A 25,149-nucleotide genomic window follows, 5' to 3' on the forward strand; every position below is an offset into this window, starting at 1 on the left:
AAGAAGGGGGGGGGCTGCCACTGAAATGGCTGACCCCCCTCCCCCCAGGCTAGAGGCAGCCAGAAGGGGTTTGCCATTGCCTGCCACAGCCCCAACTTCCTTGGGGGTCTCCCATCAAGTATTAAACAGGGCCAACCCTGCTTAACTACTCAGAGCTGACAAGATCCGGGCAGTCTGGGAAGAGGGCTGGAATCTTGGCGGGGGGTGGGGGGGGGACAGAAAGGAGGCGCCTGCCCTCCTTACACCCTTTCCAGACTCATAGCACATCTCCCTGAACTCCTTGGAGGAGGAACTGGGTTCATAAGTAAGCACTTTATGTATGCCTAGAGACACCTTTGTTTCATACCTGTGGCCATGGGACTTTGGAAGGAGATTCAGGGGGCTCATTTCCCAGGATTTTTCCTTTAAGCCTGCGGCTCAGTACTGCTCTGGACCGCTGCCTGCTAGAATTTAGGCAGGGGGAATGCAGGCATGTTCCTTTCAAGGAGACAAAGAGGCTCATTCCGCACATGCAGACTAATGCACTTTCAAACTGCTTCCAGTGCTCTTTGAAGCTGCGCGGAAGAGCAAAATCCACTTGCAAACAGTTCTGAAAGTGGTTTGAAAATGCATTATTTTGCGTGTGCGGAAGGGGCCAAAGGTAATTCGGATCATGCCTCAACCCATCATACAGGTAGATCTGATTTGTAGAAAGACAGAGGGATCTTTGCTCCTGTTTCCCAGCCAACCCGGAGAATACCAGATCCAAAGTATTAAAACCGTTGCAGGATTTATCTGGATAAGGCAGATAAAAGAGATCAAAGGGGCCTTGTTTGGGGGTGGGGGGTTATTTTCAACTTCCAGAAAGATCTAAAAAATTTTTTAAAAAACTTGCAGTGTGGGGGAGGGGAGCAAGCACAGGATCAGGCCCCTTCTAGGGACCTCCCCTACAAACGCAGCTGGGTTTACTTCGGAGTCAAGCCTTCTTGGGACGACCTTCCTCTTTCCTTTGGCTAGAGCGGTGGTGGAGCCTAGTGGCTGGAGAGGGGGGGGGGTTTCTAGAAAACTGCCCGCGCTTCTGGCTTCAGTGGTGAACTTGCCGTATTCTTGTGCGCTGGGAGCAAAGAGTTCCGCAAGCTTGAAACGGTTTTTACTCTCCACCTCAGTCTTCCCATCTACAAAATGGGCATAATCGCAACTTCCTTGGCGGGGTGGGAGACGGTGAGAATTGTGGCACAAGGGCAAGTCAATGCATAAGGACCATGAAAAGGAGAGAGACAGTGTGGGGCAGTGGTTAGAATGTTGGACCAAAATGTGGGAAAGACCTGAGCTGGAAACACACACGCACACACCCCTTCTGCTGCCCTGGAAGCTTGCTGTGGCGCTGTGGCCACCCCCTCTCCTCTTAACCTACCTTGCAAGATTGTCGTGAGGATAAAATGGAGGCGAGGGGAAATGGATCAGCCACTTTGGATCCCAGCTGGAAAGACAGACGGGTTCTGTATTATAATACTAATGCCCCCAGATTCAGTCGATCTGGGAGTGAATGCCCGCCGACTGGCAGGCAGGCAGGCAAGGAGGTGAGGGGGCTCGCTGACTTGTTTGTATTTCCTCCCCCCCCCCTCCCCCGATTTTAAGCAGCTGTCGGTAAAGACGCGACCGACTCCCTCCCTCCCTCCCCACCCACCTCCCCGTGTGCCAGCAAGACGCCGCAGGGATCGATAGGCGATCGATACGGGAGGCAAATCAATCACGCGGGTTTTCTTTTCGAAATATTTAATTAAATGTGGTGGCAAATAACTTCAGGATTTATCGCCCGATGCGGAGAGCTCTGCGGAGGCTGCCGGCCCAGAGTCCCACGCGGGGACCGGCCGGGGCTGCGAGCAGGGACTCGCGCCGGGCTCGACAGAACCCCTCCTGCGCACCACTCAGCCCAGCAGCGCTGGGAAACCGCGGGGCCGGCTGGGGGCGCGACTCCATATTTGGGGTGCGCGAGTTGAGCAGGCAGGTTGGTTGGCAGGTTCGCTGTGGCTGCAGACAGGCAGACAAACAGACGGACGGACAGACAGACAGCTAGAAAGAAAGAAAGAAAGAAAGAAAGAAAGAAAGAAAGAAAGAAAGAAAGAAAGAAAGAAAGAAAGAAAGAAAGAAAGAAAGAAAGAAAGAAGGGTTAGTAATAATAGTATTGGTGGTAATAGTAGTAGTAAATAATCTTAATAAAATCACAGCCACTAGAAGATCTTCAGACAGTGTTGGCCATGATGATGATGATGTCATTGTTGTTAGCTAGCCATCAACAGAGTCCCCTGGTACTGCTGAGTCCCCTTCCATCTCTCAGTGCTTTAATGAATGATTGCTTCATGAGAAAATACAGATAGATTTTTTTTTCCACAAAGAGTAGATAGGTGGGGAGGGGGCAAGACGTGATTGTCACTGTGAAACCTTTTATTTCTGCTGGATCAGCAAAATAGCCCATTAAGAAGAAGAGTTTGGATTTATATCCCACCTTTCCCTCCGTAAGAGACCCAAAGGGCTTACAATCTCCTTTCCCCCCCCCCCCCCCCCGCAACAAACACCCTGTGAGGTGGGTGGTGCTGAGAGAGCTCCAAAGAACTTTGACTAGCCCAAGGTCACCCAGCTGGCATGTGTTGGAGTGCACAAGCTAGTCTGGTTCACCAGATAAACCTCCCCAGCTCAAGTGGCAGAGCAGGGAATCAAACCTGGTTCTCCAGATTAGAGTGCACCTGCTCTTAACCACTACACCACGCTGGCCCTTTCCAAATCCAGTGCTCTTAACCACTACACCACAAAAGCCCTTTCCAAATCCAGTGGGTTGGATCAGCCGAAGGCCAGCGTTCACTGTCTGTTAGCTAGTGACCGGCAAGTCTGGGCCCTGGCCTTGGGAATGTCTTTCCCAAAACTAATTCTAGACTGGCCTTTTTCCAGTAAAATGTCTCTTCCCACCCCACCCCACCCCACCCCCCCACCCCCACCCCCCCATCCCCACTCCACCTCCAGCACTCTAACGTTTTCTTTCAACGAATGACTTCCAGTCTTAGGAGCAGAAGTAATCAATAAGCACTGAATGATCGCATTTGACCTGCTTAAGGAAACAGCATCCTAGCCATATCAACCGCTTTCTGCAATACCTCCATGTTTGTTTGCATTATCGTTTGTTAAAAAATTGAAACCCACAAAACTAGAAAAGGTACAGCATGCTCTGCCAAACAGCCTTGGGTGGGCCAGCGATTCCACCTGGATAAACTGTGGCCTTCTCTGGGAGAAGCCACAGCTACGCCGCATGAAAGCCGTGCGCCCCAATCAATACAGTCTGGGAAATTAATCTCTGTCTCCAGAGCCTACACCGAGACTGTCTTAAAGAGGTAAGGTGAGTTCAAGGGTTAGGAGCAGCTGACTGGTAAATAATATACTCTACAAGGGAAACCCTTGGAGAGGTAGAAGCAGAGGGCCGGTGGACGGACGAGGGGACCCAATAAGAGATGTCAGGAAAAGAAAGAAACGATCGAGACAGTCTAGATGTTTAAAATGATCAATAAATGGCTGGAATGCCAAAAAAAATAAGACTGAAATGACAGGTAGGTAGGTATATATTTGTGTGCGTGGTGTCAACAAATCAGAGCTGACTTATGAGGACCCAGGAGTTTTGAATCAAACCTGGTTTTCCAGATTAGAGTCCACCTGCCAGTGTGGTATAATGGTTAAAGAGCAAGTGGACTCTATAATCTGGAGAACCGGGTTTGATTCCCCACTCCTCCACCTGAGTGGCAGACTCTTATCTGGCGAACTGGATTTGTTTCCCTGCTCCTACACATGAAGCCTGCTGGGTGACCTTGGGTTAGTCACAGTTCTCTCAGAACTCTCTCAGCTCCACCTACCTCACAAGGTGTCTGACGTGGAGAGAAGAAAGGAAAATGAGTTTGAAAGACGCCTTGGGACTCATGACAGGAGAAAAAGGCCGAATATAAATCCAAACTCTTCTTCTCTTCTTCCTTTCTGAATTCTGCCAGAGCAAAAATTCCTGGAGAATGTATATATTTTTGAGCCGGTGGGCACCTTTGGAATTCTGACATAGCATGGTAGGTGCAGTCATGAAATGGCTGCTCCAAAATGGCTGCCACAGGAGGCAGAATCATCCACGAAATGGCTGCCACAGCTTACCCTCCATCTCACAGTGAACATCCTTGTGCTGTGATAGTAACTGCTGCCAAAGCAGCCTTTAAAAAAAATCTGTCCGGCCATGTTGGGGCTCCAGTATACATGAATGTAAGTCACTCAGATGGAATTCACCCTCAGTAATACACTTCTACATCTGTGTTATCTTACCGTTGTTCTTTGGAGGGGTCACTAGAAGAAGAAGAAGAGTTTGGATTTATATCCCCCCTTTCCTACAGGGGCTTACAATCAAGGGGCTTACAATCTCCTTGCCCTTCCCCCCTCACAACAAACACCCTGTGAGGTAGGTGGGGCTGAGAGAGCTCCAAGAAGCTGTGACTAGCCCAGGGGTAGGGAACCTGCGGCTCTCCAGATGTTCAGGAACTACAATTCCCATCAGCCTCTGTCAGCATGGCCAATTGGCCATGCTGGTAGGGGCTGATGGGAATTGTAGTTCCTGAACATCTGGAGAGCCGCAGGTTCCCTACCCCTGGACTAGCCCAAGGTCACCCAGCTGGCATGTGTGGGAGTGCACAGGCTAATCTGAATTCCCCAGATAAGCCTCCACAGCTCAAGCGGCAGAGCTGGGAATCAAACCCGGTTCCTCCAGATAAGAGTGCACCTGCTCTTAGCCACTATGCCACTGCTGCTCCCACTAGTGGGAGTAGTGAATTTTCTGAGTTGTGTAGGAGGGTTGGACTAGATGACCTTTGAGGTCCCTTCCAGCTCTATGTTTCTATGTTAGATGGACCACTGATCTGATCCAGTAGGGCTATTCATATGTTGCTCTCCTTTGTTGCCAACCAGAGGCGAATCTCCTGTCAAGCATGGAGACAAGTCTATTCCCCGCGCCCCCAATTCCTGTTTAATAATAGGAAACCAGGCGTTTTTAATGAAAAAGTCACACACCCCAGCTCTTGTACCAGATTTTTGTACAATGCTCTTCTCCTCCTTTCTTTCCTCTTTCCCTCCCAGCCCGGATTTTCACACGTGGAAAGTCCCTCCCCCACCTCCCACCATCTGGCCTCTTCGGTTGGAGGCGAGAATCTCTATTGGAAATCAATGCGGGTCACGCTTTCCGGTAATGATGGCCAATGCCTGTAAAAACTAGCCATGGAGAAAAACAGCAGATAAACTGGAGCAAAGGCCAGCGAGAGAGAAGGAGAGAGGCGCCGTCCGTCACGGTCCCCCTCATCTCCAGGACCACTTTGCCTTGGATCACTGGCCTTGGAAACAGACAGGCTCCGTTCGCTCCTCCTGGCCTAGAGATGCCAACCTCCAGGGGGTGACTGGGGAGCTCTCATTATTACAATTGATCTCCAGGCAAAAGAGATCTGTTAGCCCGGAGGAAATGGCTGCTTTGGACTTCGTGGCAGTATACGCCATGGAAGTCTGTCCCCTCAGATGTGTTTCTGCACTCCTACATTCCTGCTGGGGGACCTTGGACTAGTCACAGTTTTTCTTCAGAACTCTCTCAGCCCCACTTACCTCCCAAGTTGTCTGTTGTGGGGGAGAGGAAGGGAAAGGAGCTTGTAAGCCATTTTGAGTCTCCTTACAGGAGAGAAAGGTGCGGTATAAATCCAAACTACTACTACGCCTCCTCCTCCTCCTCCTCCTCCTCCTCCTCCTCCTCCTCCTCCTCCTCTTCTTCTTCTTCTTCTTCTTCTTCTTCTTCTTCTTCTTCTTCTTCTTCTTCTTCTTCTTCTTCTTCTTCTTCTTCTTCTTCTTCTATTCAAACCCCACCCTCCTCAGGCTCCAAACCCCCCAAATTCTCCCAATCCGGAACTAGCAACCCTATCCCTGTTTCATGGAAGGGGAGAGACCTTCTACTATCCTCTCTGGTAGATATCAGCATCCACCATGTGAGATGCGCAAATGTTCATGCGCAGCGAAAGTGGTGGAGTCTGTGTCATCCATTCTCCCAGACTGTGAGCTTTATTCTGAAATTAAAAGGTTTAACTATTGATCCTTGGAGACGTCACTTCGGCTGCTTTAAGTCACTCTGCTGCCCATGAAACCTTCATTATTAAATTATTGTTGCAAGATAAAAGGTCGACCATGTCTTACGATGTAGTGAAATTCTGCTTTATAGCCGCCTCAAAGAAAAGGAACACTTTGTTGAATAAGGGTCATGTTAATAGCTACTGTGTTTCCCCGAAAATAAGACAGTGTCTTATATTAATTTTTGCTCCCAAAGATGCGCTATGTCTTATTTTCAGGGGATGTCTTATTTTTCTGTGTTCTGTTCATCGGGCATGCTTCCAAACAAAAACTTTGCTACGCCTTACTTTTGGGGGATGCCTTATATTTCGCACTTCAGCAAAACCTCTACTATGTCTTATTTTCCGGGGATGTCTTATATTCAGGGAAACAGGGTATGTATTTGGTGAAGTATGATGTTATGTATTATAGAATTTTGTATTTTTCTGTGCTTGAATGTTGGGAAAACGTTGGGAAAACGTTGACATATATTCCTTTTTAGACTGTTACAGTTGCATATTTTAAAATGATGATGATGATGATGATGATGATGATGATGATGATGATGATGATGATGATGATGATGATGATGATGATGCTAGCCAAAGGACGTAATAAATAAACTAAAGTACCCATATGCCAAAGGAGGAGAATAAAACTGACCCATCTGAAGAGGCAGTGTACAGAGGAAGTAAGTGGGAAGCATTTTGATCATCAAAAACTAGGCTAGCATCATGATGGTGATGGTGATGGTGATGGTGATGGTGATGGTGATGGTGATGGTGATGGTGATGGTGATGGTGATGGTGATGGTGATGGTGATGGTGATGGTGATGGTGATGGTGATGGTGATGATAACTCCATTCCCAGGGATATTCCTCTGTTTCTCTCTTGATATCTTTTTTGTTTCATCCGGCATTTTCCCAGTAATGGTTACAGGCCCTCCTTCTAGTGTTTGTTGATGTGTTTTAAACTGAATTATTGTAACTGTTTTTTTAATTGCTCAAATGTTTTAAATTTTTTTATGATTGCTGCCTGATCCACCCTGATTGGGTGGAAGACAAGATTCACTAGAGAAGACAATAATGCTAGGAAAACTTGAAGGCAGCAGGAAAAGAGGAAGACCAACACAAGGTGGATGGATATAATAAAAGAAGCCGCGGCCTCAGTTTGCAACACCTGATCAAGCCTAGAATGTTTGGGAGGTCATTTATTCATAGGGTCACTATAAGACGGAAGCCACTTGATGGCACTTAACTGGGTCCTAGTGCCTACCTAGCCCTGCTTCCCCCCACTATCCATTTGAAGTCTGGGAGTGATAATCAGTGAGCAATACATTCTCTGTATCAAGGTACCATGTTCAGTAATGCACAAAATAACAGTTTCAACAAAGACAAACAATAAAATGAATGATAATTCTCATATTCATTTGGGACTATATTCTGATGTGGAAGCATACAATTGACTGCTGCACCTCAACAGATGATACTAACATCTTCTGCTGAGACAGAGTATAACGGAGCACAATCACAAAATGGCTGCCACAGGAGAGGAGCCAGCCCTTATTTATTATGGAACGAGGTTATATATAACAGCAACATTTCAAGTAGAAACTCTGGCTCATTCCGCACATGCAGAATAATGCACTTTCAAACTGCTTTCAGTGCTCTTTGAAGCTGTGCAGAATGGCAAAATCCACTTGCAAACAGTTGTGAAAGTGGTTTGAAAACGCATTATTTTGCATGTGCGGAAGGGGCCTCTGTTTAACAGGATATTTTTTAATCTGCACGGCCCATTAGAAGCTTTGCAGGGCAAATGCCCCAACTAGCTCCTCCTACTTTTAAAAAGCATTTGGCTGGAACCAGGAAACCTATCCAGGGATGCCGTGGTCTCCCCAAGCGCCACGTTGGGGACCCCTGTTCTGAACACTGATGGCAATTCTTCTGAAAATGCCCTAAAAACTCAATCCTCCTCTACTTTTTAGAAACTACTTTCAAAGATTACCGCTTAGGCTGGACAGTGTGGCAGAGGCATATCTAGGGAAAATTTAGCGTGGTGCAAAATCTGAGTTTTCTGCCCCTACCCCGTATAGGTGGCCGCCCTCCCCCACCACTACCAAGCAACTTTTTTGTGCCAGGTCATCAGCAAAGGAGGAGGGGTGCTTTTCCGCCCCCATGTGACTAAATGGCCATAGCCCAGGGACATTTGACCCCATATGTCCCCCTGAGCGGTACGCCCCTGCAGTGTGGCATAGTAGTTAAGAGTGGCGAACTCTAATCTAGAGAGCTGCGTTTGTTTTCCTTGCTCCTCCGCAAGAAGCCTGCTGCGTGACCTTGTGCCAATTCTTCCAGAGAAGAGAAGGGTCTTTTTAAGCTGCTTTGAGCCTCCTTAGAGGTAGAAACTAGCAGGATATAAAACCAACCCTTCTTCTTCGGCTCCCCCCACTGAATTTGTGCCGAGCTGCTGCTCCGCCCTGCAGATCTCTTCCTCCTAAGCAAGTCTCAGCATCGAGCAGTTGTTGTGCGGATCAAAGCCACACTCACAGACCCGCGCCCCCGCCTCCCAGCCTCTTTCCTGCTAGACAACAGATGCAGCCTCTAATGCAAATAGTGCCATTTCCCTGCTGAATTAGCCCTGTCACTTAGCCCAGACGCTGGCAGTGTTAAGCCAGCTTGCATTTTAATTTGGCCCTGAAGTTACTTATTTCATTATTGATCAAACATAATGCTGAATCAATGTTCATCTTGTTACCTGGGCCATTTCCATGTAATACAGTGATAGCACTGCCTGGAGTTACTCATTCCCATCCCAAAGTGACTTTACCATAAAATCAATGCTTGTTTGTTACTGATATAAGGGCAGCATCTATGGAAGGGAGTGCAAACCGAGCTGCTTGTGGGAGCCAAGGCGGGATCTGGCTGGCATCCGACCCAAGTGTCTGATATGCAAATGGGGGATTTATCGAGCATCGGAACCAGGTCCAAAGCAATGGTTTGCAAAGATGGAAAATGCTGATTTGTGGGGGGAGACAAGAGTGAAAGCATTGTCTTTTGACAAGGGGTATTTCCTGGCTTGGGAGGAAATGGGTTCTGGGCCAGAATGTCCGTGTCTTAGCAGAAACATTTGGGTTTTCTTCACCTTGAAGAAGAAAAAGAGGAGGAGGAGGAGGAGGAGGAGGAGGAGGAGGAGTTTGGATTCATATCCCCCTTTCTCTCCTGAAGGAGACTCAAAGGGGCTTACAATCTCCTTTCCCTCCCCCCCCCCTCACAACAAACATCCTGTGAGGTGGGTGGAGCTGAGAGAGCTCCGAAAAGCTGTGACTAGCCCAAGGTCACCCAGCTGGCGTGTGTGGGAGTGCACAGGCTAATCTGAATTCCCCAGATAAGCCTCCACAGCTTAAGTGGCAGAGCAGGGAATCAAACCCGGTTCCTCCAGATTAGAAAAAAACCAATAGAGTACTTTTTTAAAAAAAGAGGGTATTTTTAAGTGATGGAACACCTTTCAAAAAAACAGTGATAAAAATTATTACTGAAAAATAAGGTTTGTGTCAGACACTCTTTCCTTCTGGGAGTTTAGGCTGACAATCAAGAGCCTTCCTTCCTCCATTATCTCCTCAAAACAACCCTTTGAGGTAGGCTATGTTGAGAGAAAATGACTGGCCCAAGGTCATATGGCGAATTCCATTACAAGCCTTGGCTAAGCCTTTTAATTAGCAGGTTTTTCATCTTGCCAGTTGTTTTATGGTCTCCTTCCCATCTCGGTTTTATGCACAGCTTTACTTTGTCTTTATATCCCCTGGGCTTGTTTTGCCCTGAGAATTTATTATTTTAATTGTAAGCTGCCTGGAGCAGAACTCTGAAGAGGCGGCACAGAAATCTCTCAGATCAATCACTCAATAAACAAACAAACAAATAAACAAAACAAATAAACTGAGACCAACTTTAAGGAAACCAAACCTTGCACCTCTGCATATCTGTCAATGAAGTCTTTTTTATTAATTATGTCTGTACTATTGAAACCAGCCTTTTGTGTGGTTTTGAAATTTGATTGTACGCAGCTGTGTGGATGGATGTCTGTGAGTCAGTCTTGGCAGATCTATGACTGCCACAAATAAAGTATATCTAAAGAAATAAATAGGTCTTCCCAATCCTAGTCAAACACTCTAACCACTACACACCGTTACCCTGGCTGTCCAGGGTGGCCCACGGACACGGCAATGTTTTCATGGGCCCGCTATCACCCTGGTTCACTTCTTTAAAAAGCGAGTTGCAGAATTGCCTGTTAGTGGTTGTTAGGTGGCTAAAAAATGGAGCAGCCTTGTGAGGGAAATACAAAATTAATTCTGTCACGTATTTTGGAGAGGGAGATATAATTATATTTTAGGCAATTCAAAACACACCTCTTTTGTTTTTGTTTTTAAAAGCTGAGTTTCTCAAAGTGATTCTCCGGGAGAAAGCGGTCTCAAAGGCCCTCATTCCATTTCTTTTGGGGTACCTTTCTGCGGAGTATTTGAACAGAGAATGAGAGAAATGTTCTGTGAAACCCACACGGCATGATGGAGAAATCAGACGAAACTTCGGACACACCTTCGGAGGAACCTTCGAAATTCCCCTGGCCCTGCCGAATCCAGTTTTTCTCTCCATTCGCGTCAAGTCTTCGGCTTCATCCGTAGCACCTGCATTGAAGCCAGCCTAAATAAAGACATCCTTTGGCTTTCTATATGACTCTGTTTTGTTCCTCCCGTCCCCTTCGGTAGCTGTTGATCCCCAGGATGGAAAATGAGTTTCTTTCTGCTGGCTGCCCCAGATGGGACCTTCGTTGAGGCAGAAGAGGCCTTCATCCACTTGGTCCCCCCCCCACCCCGAAGTTCTGTTTACCCTGATTAATTAACACGTCCCTGCGTTATTTGGCTAGAGTGGTGGCACTGAAGGAGAGCAGGAGAAAAGATGAAAAAGAGTCCCCCACATGGCGTTCCCCTCAGAGCAAGCAGAAAAGTTCACCAGGGACATGCCAGGGTAAATAACAGCATGGGGAGCCAATGGGGGGGACAGCACAAAGAGAATAATCGGATTTAAAGAACCTAATAAAACCCAAAGAACCCTGTTCAGCCAAGATCAACAAGCTAATATTGACAAAGAAGGAGAATGTAGACACCCAAAAGGGCATTTGCTCAGACATGAGCACACACATGCACACAGAGAGAGAGCCACTGGCCTGCTCAATCAGTACTTTCTTGAGAGCTTTGGAGTGGGCTGTTTTGAAGTGTTTTCTCTGATTGAGTGCCTGGGAGAGTAAATCTGTGAGCAAATTGGTCCCGCCAGCTTGTGGGAGGGTCCCCTTCTCTTCAGAGCCAGAAACCTTTTTGCGTTCCCAGGGGGAAATGGCGGCTTCGGCCCTTGACAAGAACCGAGAGAAAAAGGAGCCCCAAATTACAAGGGTCAAGGTCCAGAGAGCCCCTCTGAAGTATGCCCAATCGCTCCACAAGCCAGTGTGGTTCGTGTCAGTGAGATGGAAGCTTAAAATCCTGCTCTGCTGCAAAGCTTGTTGGGTACCCCTGGACCCGTCCTACATTTAGCCACCCTTCCAATCTAATTCTAATCTGGAGAACGGGATTTGATTCCCCACTCCTCCACCTGAGTGGCAAAGGCATATCTGGTGAATCGGATTTGTTTCTCCACTCCTACATTCCTGCTGGGTGACCTGGGGTTAGTCATAGTTCTCTCAGAACTCTCTCTGACCCACCTACCTCACAAGGTGTCTGTTGTGAAGAGAGAAAGGGAAAGGAGATTGTAAGCCCCTTTGAGTCTCCTTACAGGAGAGAAAGGTGGGATATAAATCCAAACTACTACTACTACTGCTGCTGCTGCTGCTGCTGCTACTACTACTACTACTCTTCTTCTTCTTCTTCTTCTTCTTCTTCTTCTTCTTCTTCTTCTTCTTCTTCTTCTTCTTCTTCTTCTTCTTCTTCTTCTTCTTCTTCTTCTCTTACAGTGGTTTTGGAATTAAAAGTGGTCCAGTGCTTTCTCAAAGGAGAGTTATGGGCAATGGTGGGATTCAAACATTTTAACAACATGTTCCAATGGTGGTAGAATTCAAATAATGACTGTTAAAAGATATTTTAAAAAAAATTTGTCATATCACTTTTTTATTTTAAGTATTAAAAATATTAATACTTAAAAATATTTTAAGTATTAAAAAAGTGAAAAAGGAAATTTTAACAACAAGTTCTACAGAACCTTCGGAACCCCTTGAATCCCACCTCTGGTTATGGAGCCAGGAGCGGGACAGTGGAGTGGGGTGATGCGATAATAAATATATCATATAATATTTTAAATGATGACGTGTTCATTAATAACCAGGAACAGCCAATTCACGAGTTAGGCCAATCAGTTCCCCATTTCACTTTTCAACCACTGACCCAAAGGTCAAAGGGTGTCACTTTGTCCACTGTTCTTAGTAGAGATAGACCCTCTTGGCCAATTTGTGACCCTCTAAGGAGTCTAAAAAGCAGTTTACAAGCTCCTTTCCCTTCCTCTCCCCACAACAGGCACCTTGTGAGGTAGGTGGGGCTGAGAGAGTTCTGAGAGAACTGTGACTGGCCTAAGGTCACCCAAGAGATCTCATGTGGAAAAGATGACTCGGGTTTCATACCCTGCTTTTCTTAACCATAAGGAGTCTCAAAGTGGCTTGCAAACTCCTTCCCTTCCTTTCCCCAGAACTGTGACAGACCCAAGGTCACCCAACAGACTTCATTAGGGGGAGCAGGAAACAAGTCTGTAGAATCATAACATCATAGAATGTAGAGTTGGAAGAGACCTCATGGGCCATCAAGCCCACGTAGGAATACATTATCAAAGTTGGTTCTCCAGATTTGACTCCATCGCTCCTAATAACTTCACCCCACTGGCTCTTCAACGCTAGCTCAGTCAGTCTGTCTCTGTAGCATCTTTTCTGAGGACTCGGGCTGACAGCTGGTGTTACCACTGGAGGAAAGGGACATCCTAGCACCTTTGAACATCTGTCTACCTGTCATTCCTGCAAGATAGTTCTGGGTCTTAGATGTAAATATTTATTTATTTTATTTATTTTTTGAGCTTATATACCGCCCCATCCCCAAATATATTGCATGTCAGCCAGTGTGGTGCCATGGTTAAGAGTTGTGGACTCTTATCTGGACAACCAGGTCTGATTCTTCACTCCTCCACATGAGTGGCAGACTGGTGGACTGGATTTGTTTCTCCAGTCCACATGAAGCCTGCTGGGTGACCTTGGGCCAGTCACAGTTCTCTCCGAACTCTCTCAGCCTCACCTGCCTCACCAGGTGTCTGTTGTGGGGAGAGGAAGGGAAAGGAGTTCGATCGATTTCGATTTCGAATACCTTTAATGGCATATAGATTGTTTAAGATTAGCTTAGCAAGATAATAACAGCCTTTACAACTTTACAATTTCTGACGAGTTAAAATAACACCATTTAAAAATTGAGCCACCGCTTCCAACAGCTCGTAGTTGTGGCTGTTTAAAAGATATATAACCTTCTGTTTATCTGTAATGCCTTCACTTCCATGCAGGAAGGGGATTATGTGCTTCTTCCTACCTATCTCATAAAAGGGACAATCCAACAGCATATGAGATACTGTTTCCACAGAACCCATGCCACACGGGCATTTCCTTTCTTTATGTGGGATTCCAAGGTGGCGTCCAAGGCTAAAGGAAGAAGGCAGGGCATTACACCTAGCTAAGGGAAAGGAGTTAATAAGCCACTTTGAGACTCCTTACAGGAGAGAAAGGTGGGGTATAAATCCAAACTCTTCTTGTCTTCTCGAAGCCACAAACCATTTTAGTTACCTGGGCAAGGAGCTCTCAAGGTAAGCTGGAAGCAGGGATGGTTGGTTATGACCTTCCTTGGTGGCCCCTCAGCCAAGCATGGAAACCTGCTTCATTTTCAAAGTGCTGATGAGATTGGTCTGTAACAGGCCACCTTTCCTTCCCCTACATCAGGGGTCTTCAAACTATGGCCCTCCAGATGTTCATGGACTACAATTCCCATCAGCCCCTGCCAGCATGGCCAAGTGGTAGGGCTCATGGGAATTGTAGTCTATGAACATCTGGAGGGCCATAGTTTGAAGACCCCTGCCCTATATCATATCAAACTGTCATGGTTTATTTTAATTGTGGGCGCTTTGGGATGGAAATGCATTTGAGGAAATGGCTAGACTAGAGGCTGTTGGAGCCTGTAAGGTGGCGGAGAGGACTGCATACATTTATCCCTAGGTCTCCTGCAGGCCAGGAGCCCCCAACATTTCTGAAGTCTGTGAAATTCTGACACCCAAATGCCCACCTCAGAAAACAAAGATAAATTGGCACCCAGAAAAACTCCCAAGTGTAGAAGAGGGGTCACTTAAATACCCTGAGAAACATGAGTGAGAAACAATAAAGAAGGAGGAGGAGGATCAGTCTGGATTTATATCCCACCTTTCTCTCCTGGAAGGAGACTCAAGGTGGCTTACAAACTCCTTCCCTTCCCCTCCCCGCAACAAACACCTTGTGAAGTAGGTGGGGCTGAGAGAGTTCCCAAGAACTGTGACTAGCCCAAGGTCATCCAGCAGGAAGGTAGGAGTGGGGAATTGAACCTGGTTCACCAGATAAGCCTCCGCCACTCAGGTGAAAGAGTGGGGAATCAAACCCGGTTCTCCAGATTAGAATTCACCTGCTCTAAACCATTCCACCAAACCACCAAAGCAATACTGTTTCAATCTGAACTGCCCATTTGGGTCTTCAATAACCAATCAGAAGCCACTCTGAGCAAGAGCCCTGCCTACCCCCACCCAGTTTATGAAAATACTTGGTAGGGTGTCAGTGGGCACCTTAGTGCCCTTGGGCGCCACGTTGGGGGACCCTGCTGTAATTATCCCATTCCCCTGGCCCCATAGCCCGCTACAGACCTTCGATTCTGTTCTTTTTCAAAAGCCAACCCAAGGCAAGTTCAAACTCCCGATGGCCCCCTCCCTCCTAAGGGACCCTAGAAGCAGAGGGGGGGGGGTTGAGAGAGAGAGAGAGAAGGCAGAGCAGACATAACAACCACAAACATGTGAGCCAACGTCTCCATTCTAATCGTTTACAAATGAAGGTAACCCCCCCTCTCCCCCCCAAAAAAGTTTTTTTAAAAAAAAAAAAATCTGGCCCTCATGCAGCAGTCTGCTCTGGGTTCGGGTGGAGGGGGGGGGCTGCCTCGTCTTTGCTTTCCTGATCAGATGTGACCGCAATTAAGGAATTTTGATCAAGAAGCGCCATGGAAGATTGACTCCATATGGGATAATGGAATGCGGGCTGCGCTATCTCTGTCGCCTTGGAATGGGGGGCGAGAGAGAGAGAGAGAGAGAGAGAGAGAGAGAGAGAGAGAGAGAGAGAGAGAGAGAGAGAGAGAGAGAGAGAGAGAGAGAGAGAGAGAGAGAGAGGAGCTTGCAACCTATCCTTGGGAGACCAGGTTTTACGCCCCCCCACCCCTTAGATCTTCAGCTTTTCCAGGAGTCTTTTTCTCTCTCCTTTTTATGTTGTTTGGGGTCTGCTTAATTCACACGTTTCTGCATCCCATGGTGTTGTTACCCGCCCCACCCTTGGCCAGTGGGTGGGTGAACTTTCCATCCGTAATCTCTCTATGATCCTCTGAAGATGCCAGCCACAGAGGCAGGCGAAACGTCAGGAGAGAATGCTGCTAGAACACGGCCATACAGCCCGGAAAACCCACAACACCCCAATCTCTCTGTAGTTCTTCGGGGTTCATGTGCCTGAACACACACACCCCGGGCTTTTGACAGATCCCGGCCAGAAGACACGTGTCCGTCCGAGGTAGGTTTTTTCCCCTCCTCCAGACACCCTTTGGGAAGGGGCTTCCGCTCCCCCCCCCCGCTCCCCCCCCAACCCGTTGGACCAAAACCTCAAAGTACTAATTCTTCAGCACTTGATGGCTTTCAGAAGTGCAGGTCGCTGGATGACGCTCCCCTTGTGCTGGACTTTTGGGCGAAATAGGCCCACCCCTTTTTCCTACCCTTAGCTAGCTAGAATTGACACAGTTCCCTCCCCATCCCCATTCGTCTGGCCCCCTGACCCGGGTTGGGAATTCTCACAACGCCCACCCACGAATACACCTGGGAAAGGATTCCAAATCCCAACCTAGTGTTAACAGCTCTGGTTGTGAGAACGTGGTCCTGGAGGCCAGCACCTTCCAAAGCAGGTTTGCCAATGGAAGATGGCCTTTTAATCGAGCTTCCATGTACACTGGCAGTCTACCTGTGCAAGCCGGATGCTGGCGATTTCCCTCGCCTTCGCCTTCTTAGTGTGGATCCAGTCAGGACTATTGGCCTGGAAGCGATTGGATCCCAGTGGTGCAGTGGTTAAGAGCAGTGGGCTGAGGACTCTAATCTGTTGAGCCAGATTTGTTCCCCTACTCCTCCACGTGAAGCCTGCTGGTTGATTTTGGGCTGGTTGCAGTTCTCTCTGAACTCTCTCAGCCCCATCTGCCTCACAAGGTGTCTGCTGTGGGGAGAGGAAGGGAAAATGGGGTTATAAACTACTTCGAGACTCCTTATGGTTGAGAAAAGTGGGGTATAAATCTAAAAAACTCTTCTTCTTCTTCTTCTTCTTCTTCTTCTTCTTCTTCTTCTTCTTCTTCTTCTTCTTCTTCTTCTTCTTCTTCCAAAAACTCTATTCATACAAGTAAAATCATCTTCTTCCTGTGCCCCCCCCCCCCCCGCACCCGGAAGGAGGTGTCTCGATCTTGCTATAGGCAGAAGTCGGGTGGGGAAAGATCAAAGCAGATGATACATTTAACTAGGGGTGCCCTCTTCCCCTCCCCCCCCCCAAAAAAAACAGGGCTTCTGTGCTTTTTGAATATCTGCAATCCAGGGCAGAAATCCCACCGGTGGAGCGCTTCTTCTCCCAGAAACTGGTTCAGCCGTCGAAACCCTGCCTGCCCATCTAGTTTTAAAAACGCGGCAGTGTCTGTCGCTACCCGACAGACGCGATGAAGGTTTAAACCCCGGCACCTGCTTTCGAGATGAGGCACCCACTCTGAACCGAGGTGCTCCTGTTCATACCTAGAGTGCTTTGCAGTTTCCCACGTTCGAACCACCGTGATTTAAAAAACACCAAAACACTCACTTGGGACCTGGATGCAAAAGGCGATCCCAGCACCTCTTTGTTTGTTAAGCAAATGAAAACCTGGACAAGAGAGAGAAAGATTTCGAACAAGGGCTCTGGAAAGCAGCAGGGAGGCTACAGTTGGGCTAATAAATCAAGATGGAACACACACACCCCGGGCTTTTGACAGATCCCGGCCAGAAGACACGTGTCCGTCCGAGGTAGGTTTTTCCCCCTCCTCCAGACACCCTTTGGGAAGGGGCTTCCGCTCCCCCCCCCGCTCCCCCCCCCAACCCGTTGGACCAAAACCTCAAAGTACCAATTCTTCAGCAAAACTTCTGAAGATTTGCTCCCTTTTTCTCCCTGCTTGAATTCTAAGCAAAGATGGTCAGAATCCCAGGAAATCATAAGATCTCCCCCCCCCCCGGCCGCCGCCGCCTCCACAAGGTAAGAAGAGACACCCTCCATGCTCAGATGGGTGGTTGCCACGTCTGAAACCGTTAGATGCGTGTAAGAAACGGATGCGGCGTGGTTGTGGGATCCCAAAAGAGAAATGTCCTGCGTTATAGACCCGATGACGCTCAAGTCATCCATTTGCCGCAAAATGGGACAATAGGCCATAAGTACAACACCAATTATACGGTGCAGAGAGAAAGGACCGTGTGGCATTTATCACAGACACGTGTAATTTCCTCTCCGGATGAGAAAGCAAACTTGGGAAGAAACAGAAACAGGTTAGGCCGGGCACAGGGTAAGGAGCGCTCACACCCGGCCCAACGACCCCCCATCCCTCCGCAGAACCGCTTTGCTTTCTTTTGTCCTTCTACTGATCGTCGGGAAGCGCTGACACGTGTAACAACGGGTTTGGCGTTTCTCTGCAGGCGCGCGCAGTCTCCATAACTGGGAAAGGTTTTTTTTCTCTCCAGACTGGGGCTGAAATCTTCAGCTGGGACCAAAAATGTTTCGCAAGACACTTTTTTTCACCTTGTGTAAGAAAACTGTCCTATACGCTAAAGTTGGTTTTAAGGCTGATATTGAATGAAGGTTTTTGAATTGGAGGTGGGGGGTTGTTTCCTGGGGGGCGGCAGGAATCCGGATTGCAACGTCTCCCCCCCAGACCGATCTTCAGCACTGTGAACCCCCCACACATCCCCCAAAAAACTTCTCTCTCTTTAGGGCTTCCTGCCAAATAAGTGACCCTAAAGTTCTCTGACCTGATGTCTAAACCGAGAATCAACCACAGACCCTTCTGGCTCCTTCGGTTTCTATGGGATTTGGTCCAGGCCCTGACTTTCAAGCGGACTCCCAGAAATCAGGATCGGCGTCCCCGGTTACTCGCGAGTAAACCAGGCCAGGGGCAAAGCCGCCTCGCCGTTATCCCGTGTCCCTTAAGCAACGTCGCTGGGCACTTCCCCGACCCAAAGTCAAAAGCGATTATGCCCTTGGAAAATGCTATAGGGAGAAACGAAAACACGCCAGACCCCAAACCCCGACGATTCGGATTTGCCCTCCCCGGACGACCTTCTGTCCTTCGCCTCTAATATGATTATTAATCATCATCCCAGAACTCAATAAAATATGATCTCCTTCCTTCAGAACAAACATATCATAAGAGCACAATTGGAAGGGATGTCTAATGCACGGGATTGGGGACAAGCCCACCCCCCCCCCCCCCCACCCCCCCCCCCCCCCACCCCCCCCCCCCCCCACCCCCCCCCCCCCCCACCCCCCCCCCCCCCCACCCCCCCCCCCCCCCACCCCCCCCCCCCCCCCCCCCCCCCCCCCCCCACCCCCCCCCCCCCCCACCCCCCCCCCCCCCCACCCACCCCACCGCCCACCCCCCCCCCCCCACACCCCCCCCCCCCCCCCCCCCCGCCCCCCTCCCCCCCCCCCCCCCACCCCCCCCCCCCCCCACCCCCCCCCACCCCCCCCCCCCCCCCCCCCCCCCCCCCCCCCCCCAACCCCCCCCCCCCCCACCTCCCTCTCCCCTCTTCTCCCCCCCCTCCCCCCCCCCCCCCCCCCCACTCGCCGCCCCCCCCCCCCCCCCCCCCCCCCCCCATTTTTGGGGGGGGGGGGAATGGGGAAGAATTTCTTGTCCCGCAGAACAAGAAATTTGGGGCCTGCTGGGATTATTCCACGGTGGAAGGAGAGACCCGCAGGCTTCCTACGCAGTTTTCCTAGCTCGGTATCTCCAACTTTGGGGGCCTTGTCCTGTCTGTTCTCTGACCAAGGGAGGGTTGATTCTGGAAAAAAAAACCTCCCCCTCAAAAAAAAAATCTTGCTGGGCATTAGGATGCCAGAGGGCTCGAACCTGGCTTTTCTGGGGCAGGCCAAGAGTGCGAAGATCCTCGGGTTCGATGAAGGTTCTTAGCAGATCCTTCACTGAAAATAGGGGGTTTCTTGTTCACATGGGGGTGGATTCTTTGTGCTGTTCTCAATCCTGCCCTTTCCCTCCCCGTCTAGGGAGCCCAGTACGAGCTGAAGGACAGCCCCGGGGTCCAGCACGCGGCCTTCCCCCACCACCACCCCGCTTTCTACCCCTACGGGCAGTACCAGTTCGGGGACCCCTCCCGGCCCAAGAACGCCACCCGGGAGAGCACCAGCACCCTCAAGGCCTGGCTGAACGAGCACCGCAAGAACCCCTACCCCACCAAAGGCGAGAAGATCATGCTGGCCATCATCACCAAGATGACCCTCACCCAGGTCTCCACCTGGTTCGCCAACGCCCGCCGGAGGCTCAAGAAGGAGAACAAGATGACGTGGGCCCCGCGGAGCCGCACCGACGAGGAGGGCAACTCCTACGGCAGCGAGGAGGACCCCGAGGGCGACAAGCGCGACCCCGACGACGAGGAGATCGACCTGGAGAACATCGACACCGAGAACATGGAGAACGCCCCGGCCGGGGGCCAAGGGGGCCCGCTCCTCTTGGAGGAGGAGGAAGAAGAGGAGGAGGAGGAGGAGGAGGAGGAGGAGGAAGATGACTCCGAACTCCCCGACGACGCGGCGCGGCTGCACTCCGACGCCAAAACCACGGACTCCGACGGCTCCGACGGCTTGGAGGACTTGGCCGCCCCGGAGAGCTTCTTGAAGGCCATGCAGGCCCGGCACGCGGGCCAAGGGGCTTCCCCGGGGGGGCTCCGGCCGCCCCCCGCCTCTCCGCCCGGCTCCCCCCCGACGGCGCCCAGCCCGGCGTTGCCCCCGCCGCCCGCCAAGCCCAAGATCTGGTCCTTGGCCGAGACGGCCACCAGCCCGGATAACCCCGCGCGGAAATCGCCCCCCGGCGGCGGCGGCTCCCCGCCCGCGGCCTCGGCGGCCCCCCCTGGGCTGCCCCACCCGTCGCCCGCCGCGGGCCCCGCGCACAGACTCGTCTCCTCGTGCCCCCTGGGCAAGTTCGCCACCTGGTCGGGCCGGGCTTTTGCCCACCACCACCACCCCCACCCCCACCCGCACCCCCACCCGCTCGCCTTGCTGAACACTCCCCACCTCTTGGGACTCGGGGGGGCCAACCCCGGCGCAGCCCCCAACGCGGCGGCCCTGGCGGCGTTCTCCAGACCCGCGGACCAAGCGCAGAGCGCGGAGCCCTCTGGAACAGGTAACCCCCTGGGCAGGGAGGGAGGGAGGGAGGGGAGCAGCGGGGGAGGGGGGGTTGGGGAGAATCTGGGGGAGGGGAGCAGAAAGACCCACCGCCCTTCTGAGGCTTGGGGGCTCCGACAGAAAGGGCCATCTATGGGGCTCCCCCCAGACGTGCGCTCCCCCCTATACACTTGGGAACCAGCCCCTTGAAACGGCCCAAGATCTGGGGGGCGCGCGGAAAGCGGACGGCTGCGATCCTTTGCGCGTTTGCTCCCGAGTCTAGGGACCCCCGGGGGATTTGTTTCCGAGTAAGCGCTTCTAGCCGTGGCCCAGGAGGAAGGCAGCAAGGGAGACTCAGGGTAAAACAGCGAAAGGCCAGAGTTTTGGAGGTCCAGCCAGACAGTGGAGGCCGAAGGAGTGGAGGAGAAATGTGGGTCTCTAGGTCTCCCCACTTTGGCAACAAAAAACCCCCCAGCCCTTTATTGTCGCCTGGACCAGTGGCTTCCTCCAGGGAATGGTCAAGGGCCGGGTCTCTAGCTGCTTTCCTCTTCTTTTTAAAATAAGCAGCTCGCAAGTCTGCATGATAATATATCGTTTGCCTTGAAACAAACAAAAATCAGTTCTTCGCCTTCTTTTGCAACCACAGACAGACTTGGACCATAAATAAAATCCCTTTTGACTTGACAGACTTGGAACAGAAGTTCCAAGCCTCTCCAGTCAAAGGGATTTTACTCGCAAGTAGTACATGTTTTCTCCCTTACCTCCTCCCCAATGTCTACACTGACAAGGGCCCAGTCCTGCCGAATCCAGACTTTGCTGTCTGGGCACTGGAGGGGTTTTCCAGCCCTGTGATTTGAAGGAGTCGAAAATCTTAAAAGAGAGTGACTCTGAATGCAGGGAGAGCTCTGAAACGGAAGGGTTTTATTTTTCAAGAAACTTTTTTTTCTTTATTTGCTTTTAAATTTATTTTTTAGATCGATCTAGTGCCTTGGAAGTAGAGAAAAGGTTATTAAAGACAGCATTTCAACCAGTTCAGAGGCGGTAAGAGATGATCTCTGTCCTAGGGGGGGGTGTTCTGGAAGGGGCGGGGGTGGGGAAAAGAATTTGACTTAGAAGCCAAGTTGCACTGAAACCCCTGTGACACGTTTCCATGGGAGGCTGAGCGTTTACTTGGGAGTAAATCCCTTTGAACTCAGCGGGGCTTACTTCTGAGCAAACAGAGAAGGAAACTTGTGCATGTTTATCGGGGCTGGAAGAAAGCGTTGGAAATGTTTCACTCCCTTCAACCTCCCATTTTCCTTTCAGTGTCCAGTGTGTTTTTCTTTCATGCCTCTGGGATATTAAATAGGAACAGTGGACAGTTCAGATGCTGGATTTCTAGCCTTGTCAAATCGCTTGTATGATGCAAAGCCCTTTCCCCTGCTCCATTGTCTGGTTGGCATAAATAGGCAAACAGAAATTATTCTTCATACCCTTTCTTTCACACAGAAACACCCCCCCCCCTTTTTTTTTAACAATGCAATTCAAAAGGGGAGATAGGTCAGGATCAATTTGTGGAGCCGGGCCCCTCTGAAATAAAGGGATAACGCTTTTGTACACTTGTGGCGTCCCAAATATGTGTGCACAATCTGTTCGTCAAAATCTATTTTTTGCTCAGGCGTAAATAGTATAGCCGGAATATAGCACAGAGCATAAATAGACTTCAGTTTGTTGAAATCAATAGTTACAGCTCATGCATGTATGGGATTTTTTTTTTAAGTATTGCCCTGCAAACGGAATAGGGGGGAATGACTTGTGTAGGGCATACAAGAAAATACAACAAAACAATATAAACAATGAAACAGTGTTCACTAACCCGAAGATTTCCTGATTAGTTGGCGCAGGGGGTTGATCAGAAATTTGTGGCCTTGGGGCCTCTTAACATACCAAGTTAAAAATCAGGCCCACAATATTTTGCAACTTATATACATTTGCGCTGGGATGCACACCTTAACGGAGAGCAGATTTATTATTGCTGGGCTTTTGAGGCCTAGTTTCATAGCTGCCAAACCTTCAAGAAAGCTATTCCACTTTCACAGTCTCACAGGTGTCCCCAAGTTCCATGCAAACAGAAGTCCCTGTTAGTAAATCCCGACTGCTATCCTCAATATTTTCAAAGCCTTTTTATTCTGAGTTAAAGTGATCTTGGGCTGCAAAAGCAGTCTCTTGTAAGTCTGACCACAAACTCAGATCATGAGCTCTATATTTACATATATTTTGTCCTCTGTCCCTTTTTTTCCTTCTAGGCCTCAAAACCAACTTGATGCAGCTATGGTTCTATCTGCGTTGTCCACCTCCTAGTTAATTTTTTTTTAATTATTGTTCGAATGATTGTAAAATAAAATTCTCTGTATAGTTACAACTTGTACGCATGCCCATGTATTAAATGGAAAGGAAAAAAAAAAGACAAAAACCAAGAAAAAAAACTGCTTCTCTGTACTATCCATCTGGGTTAGCTGAGTTTGTGAGGTTTTTTTGAAAGTCCAGTGAGAAATAGGAGTCTTTAAATTTTTTTGTATATATAGTAAAAAAACAAAACAAATTGTACATATATGTGAACCAAATTGTACAAGAAAGTATATATTTTTGGCTAATAAACTGTTGCCACTTTGACTACAATTTTCCGAGACAGTGGAGTTGTATTTATTATTATTATTATTATTATTATTATTATTATTATTATTATTATTATTGATTTCCTTAGCTTTTTGGTAGTTTATCTGGCTATTAAAAATACAGCTGTGGATATAGAATTAGTTACATTTAGAAGTTGCCAGATTTCAGCCTTCAAGACCGGGTCTTGCGTTTCCTCAAATATTTTTAAGCGATAGAAACTCTGGCAATACTTATTAGGGCAGCATATTAAGGACATGGGGTTGAGAAATCATAATGAACGAGACGCGGGAGAAATGAGGATTTTCTAAGACGAATCCCTTTGCCATGGCTATGAAGCTAGTTTGTTGTAGCAAATCTTTCTCGTAACAAAAAAAGTACACAAGATTCCCCCCCCCCCCCCCCCCCGCGCGTTCTTTTCAGCCATATTCATCCGAGTTGATTTGCAAGGGATCGCCGCTGGGTTTAACCGCCTTAAGTTCTTAGCGGGACTTTTTCGCTTCTTCCAAAATTGCAAGAACGTGCAATTCTTCCCCAGTTTCTCGGGCAAGAAGAAGTTCGCGTTTCTTCCTGGGGGACTTGCAAGAATTTTATTTTATTTTTATTTTTGCAAAATAAGGGTTTGCAAAAGCAGGCGCTTGGGTTTCAAGAGGCAAACAGCTCGCTTCTGGACCCGAGGCAGCTGCTTCGCTGCCTTTTGCAAAAGCAGAGGGACTCGCAGGCCCGGGGAAAGGGGAAGGGAGCCACTGGCCGGCCATCCAACCAGCCCCCCTCCGCCTGGCTGCGCTCTGTTTCTCCTCTTTGCAAGAGATCTGGGTTAAGGGAAAGTCGGCTGCTTGTCTGAGCCAGCAGCAGAGAACGGGAGGGATGCGGGGAGGGGAGGGGAGGGGGGGGGGAGGCAGGATCACTATCTCCGGTGATTATTTTATATTCATTATCCAAGCGTTTCTATTTATATATCTAAAAAAAAGTCCTTTTGCTCAGAAAGTGAGGGCGAGGATTTGCAGCGGAGCCAAACCTGAGACGCGAGCGCCCTCTACAGGCGGACGCGCTCCCCGCCTGCTCCGAGCGGCCTTTTGGGGGAAGGAGAGAGGGCTTTGTGGGGTTTTGTAGGCTTTTGGGTCGCCCTCCCCCGTTTACTCCGATTTTTCTCCCTCTCAGTAACAAAACAAAAGTTTTTCTTTCCTACTGGGGGGGGGGGCGTGGTCGTCCTCCCTCCTTCTCTTTTTTGGGTCATTTGGCTGAGGGATGTCCAGGGGGCATCAAAAAATTTGCATTTAAATTCTGGTTTGGGAGAGAAAGAGGAGGCCTAGAGGAAGGTAAGGTGGCGGGGGGGGGGGTTGTTTTTAGAGAGAGTTTGGAGAAGGCTCGTTTGGTGAGTGAGGCCGGCAGGAGCCCAAATTCGCCTCCAATGTGATCTACAACACCCCAAGGACCTTATTACTTCGCTTTGTTACCTATTGATTTCCCGCCTCCCCCCTGCATCCTGCAGTAGAAAGGGAGGAGGGGGTGAGGACCCAGCCTTCCCACATCCCCCCCCCCCCCAAGCCACAAAAATCTGGGGCAGAGTTGCCTTGATTCTCTTATGCATTCAAGGGAAAATAAATATCAGTTTAAAAAAAAAAGAATTGAAAGGTGGGTGTAGGATGCCAGGGC

At 49.3% G+C, this 25,149-nt stretch overlaps 1 protein-coding gene across 1 annotated transcript; it reads left to right on the forward strand.

Annotated features, from left to right (window-relative positions):
• The first annotated feature begins 11,512 nt into the window (after positions 1 to 11,512).
• On the forward strand, positions 11,513 to 23,499 carry IRX3 (iroquois homeobox 3). The gene is made up of 4 exons (XM_048516067.1): positions 11,513 to 11,635; positions 19,732 to 20,860; positions 21,816 to 21,882; positions 23,127 to 23,499. Exons 1-4 carry the CDS (start codon positions 11,513 to 11,515, stop codon positions 23,179 to 23,181), a joined length of 1,374 nt encoding a protein of 457 aa, XP_048372024.1. The 3' UTR covers positions 23,182 to 23,499.
• The last annotated feature ends 1,650 nt before the right edge of the window (positions 23,500 to 25,149 follow it).

The sequence above is a fragment of the Sphaerodactylus townsendi genome, linkage group LG14 (genome assembly GCF_021028975.2).
Source record: "Sphaerodactylus townsendi isolate TG3544 linkage group LG14, MPM_Stown_v2.3, whole genome shotgun sequence".
NCBI classification, from domain to species: domain Eukaryota; kingdom Metazoa; phylum Chordata; class Lepidosauria; order Squamata; family Sphaerodactylidae; genus Sphaerodactylus; species Sphaerodactylus townsendi.

Bases quoted from the DNA above. Each gene is read 5' to 3' on its own strand.
- IRX3 (XM_048516067.1), top strand. From the start codon at position 11,513: ATGGCGGCTTCGGCCCTTGACAAGAACCGAGAGAAAAAGGAGCCCCAA. The intron at 11,636-19,731 runs GTGAGATGGAAG...CTCCCCGTCTAG, and splicing joins AGCCAGTGTGGTTCGTGTCA to GGAGCCCAGTACGAGCTGAA. The intron at 20,861-21,815 runs GTAACCCCCTGG...TTTATTTTTTAG, and splicing joins CGCGGAGCCCTCTGGAACAG to ATCGATCTAGTGCCTTGGAA.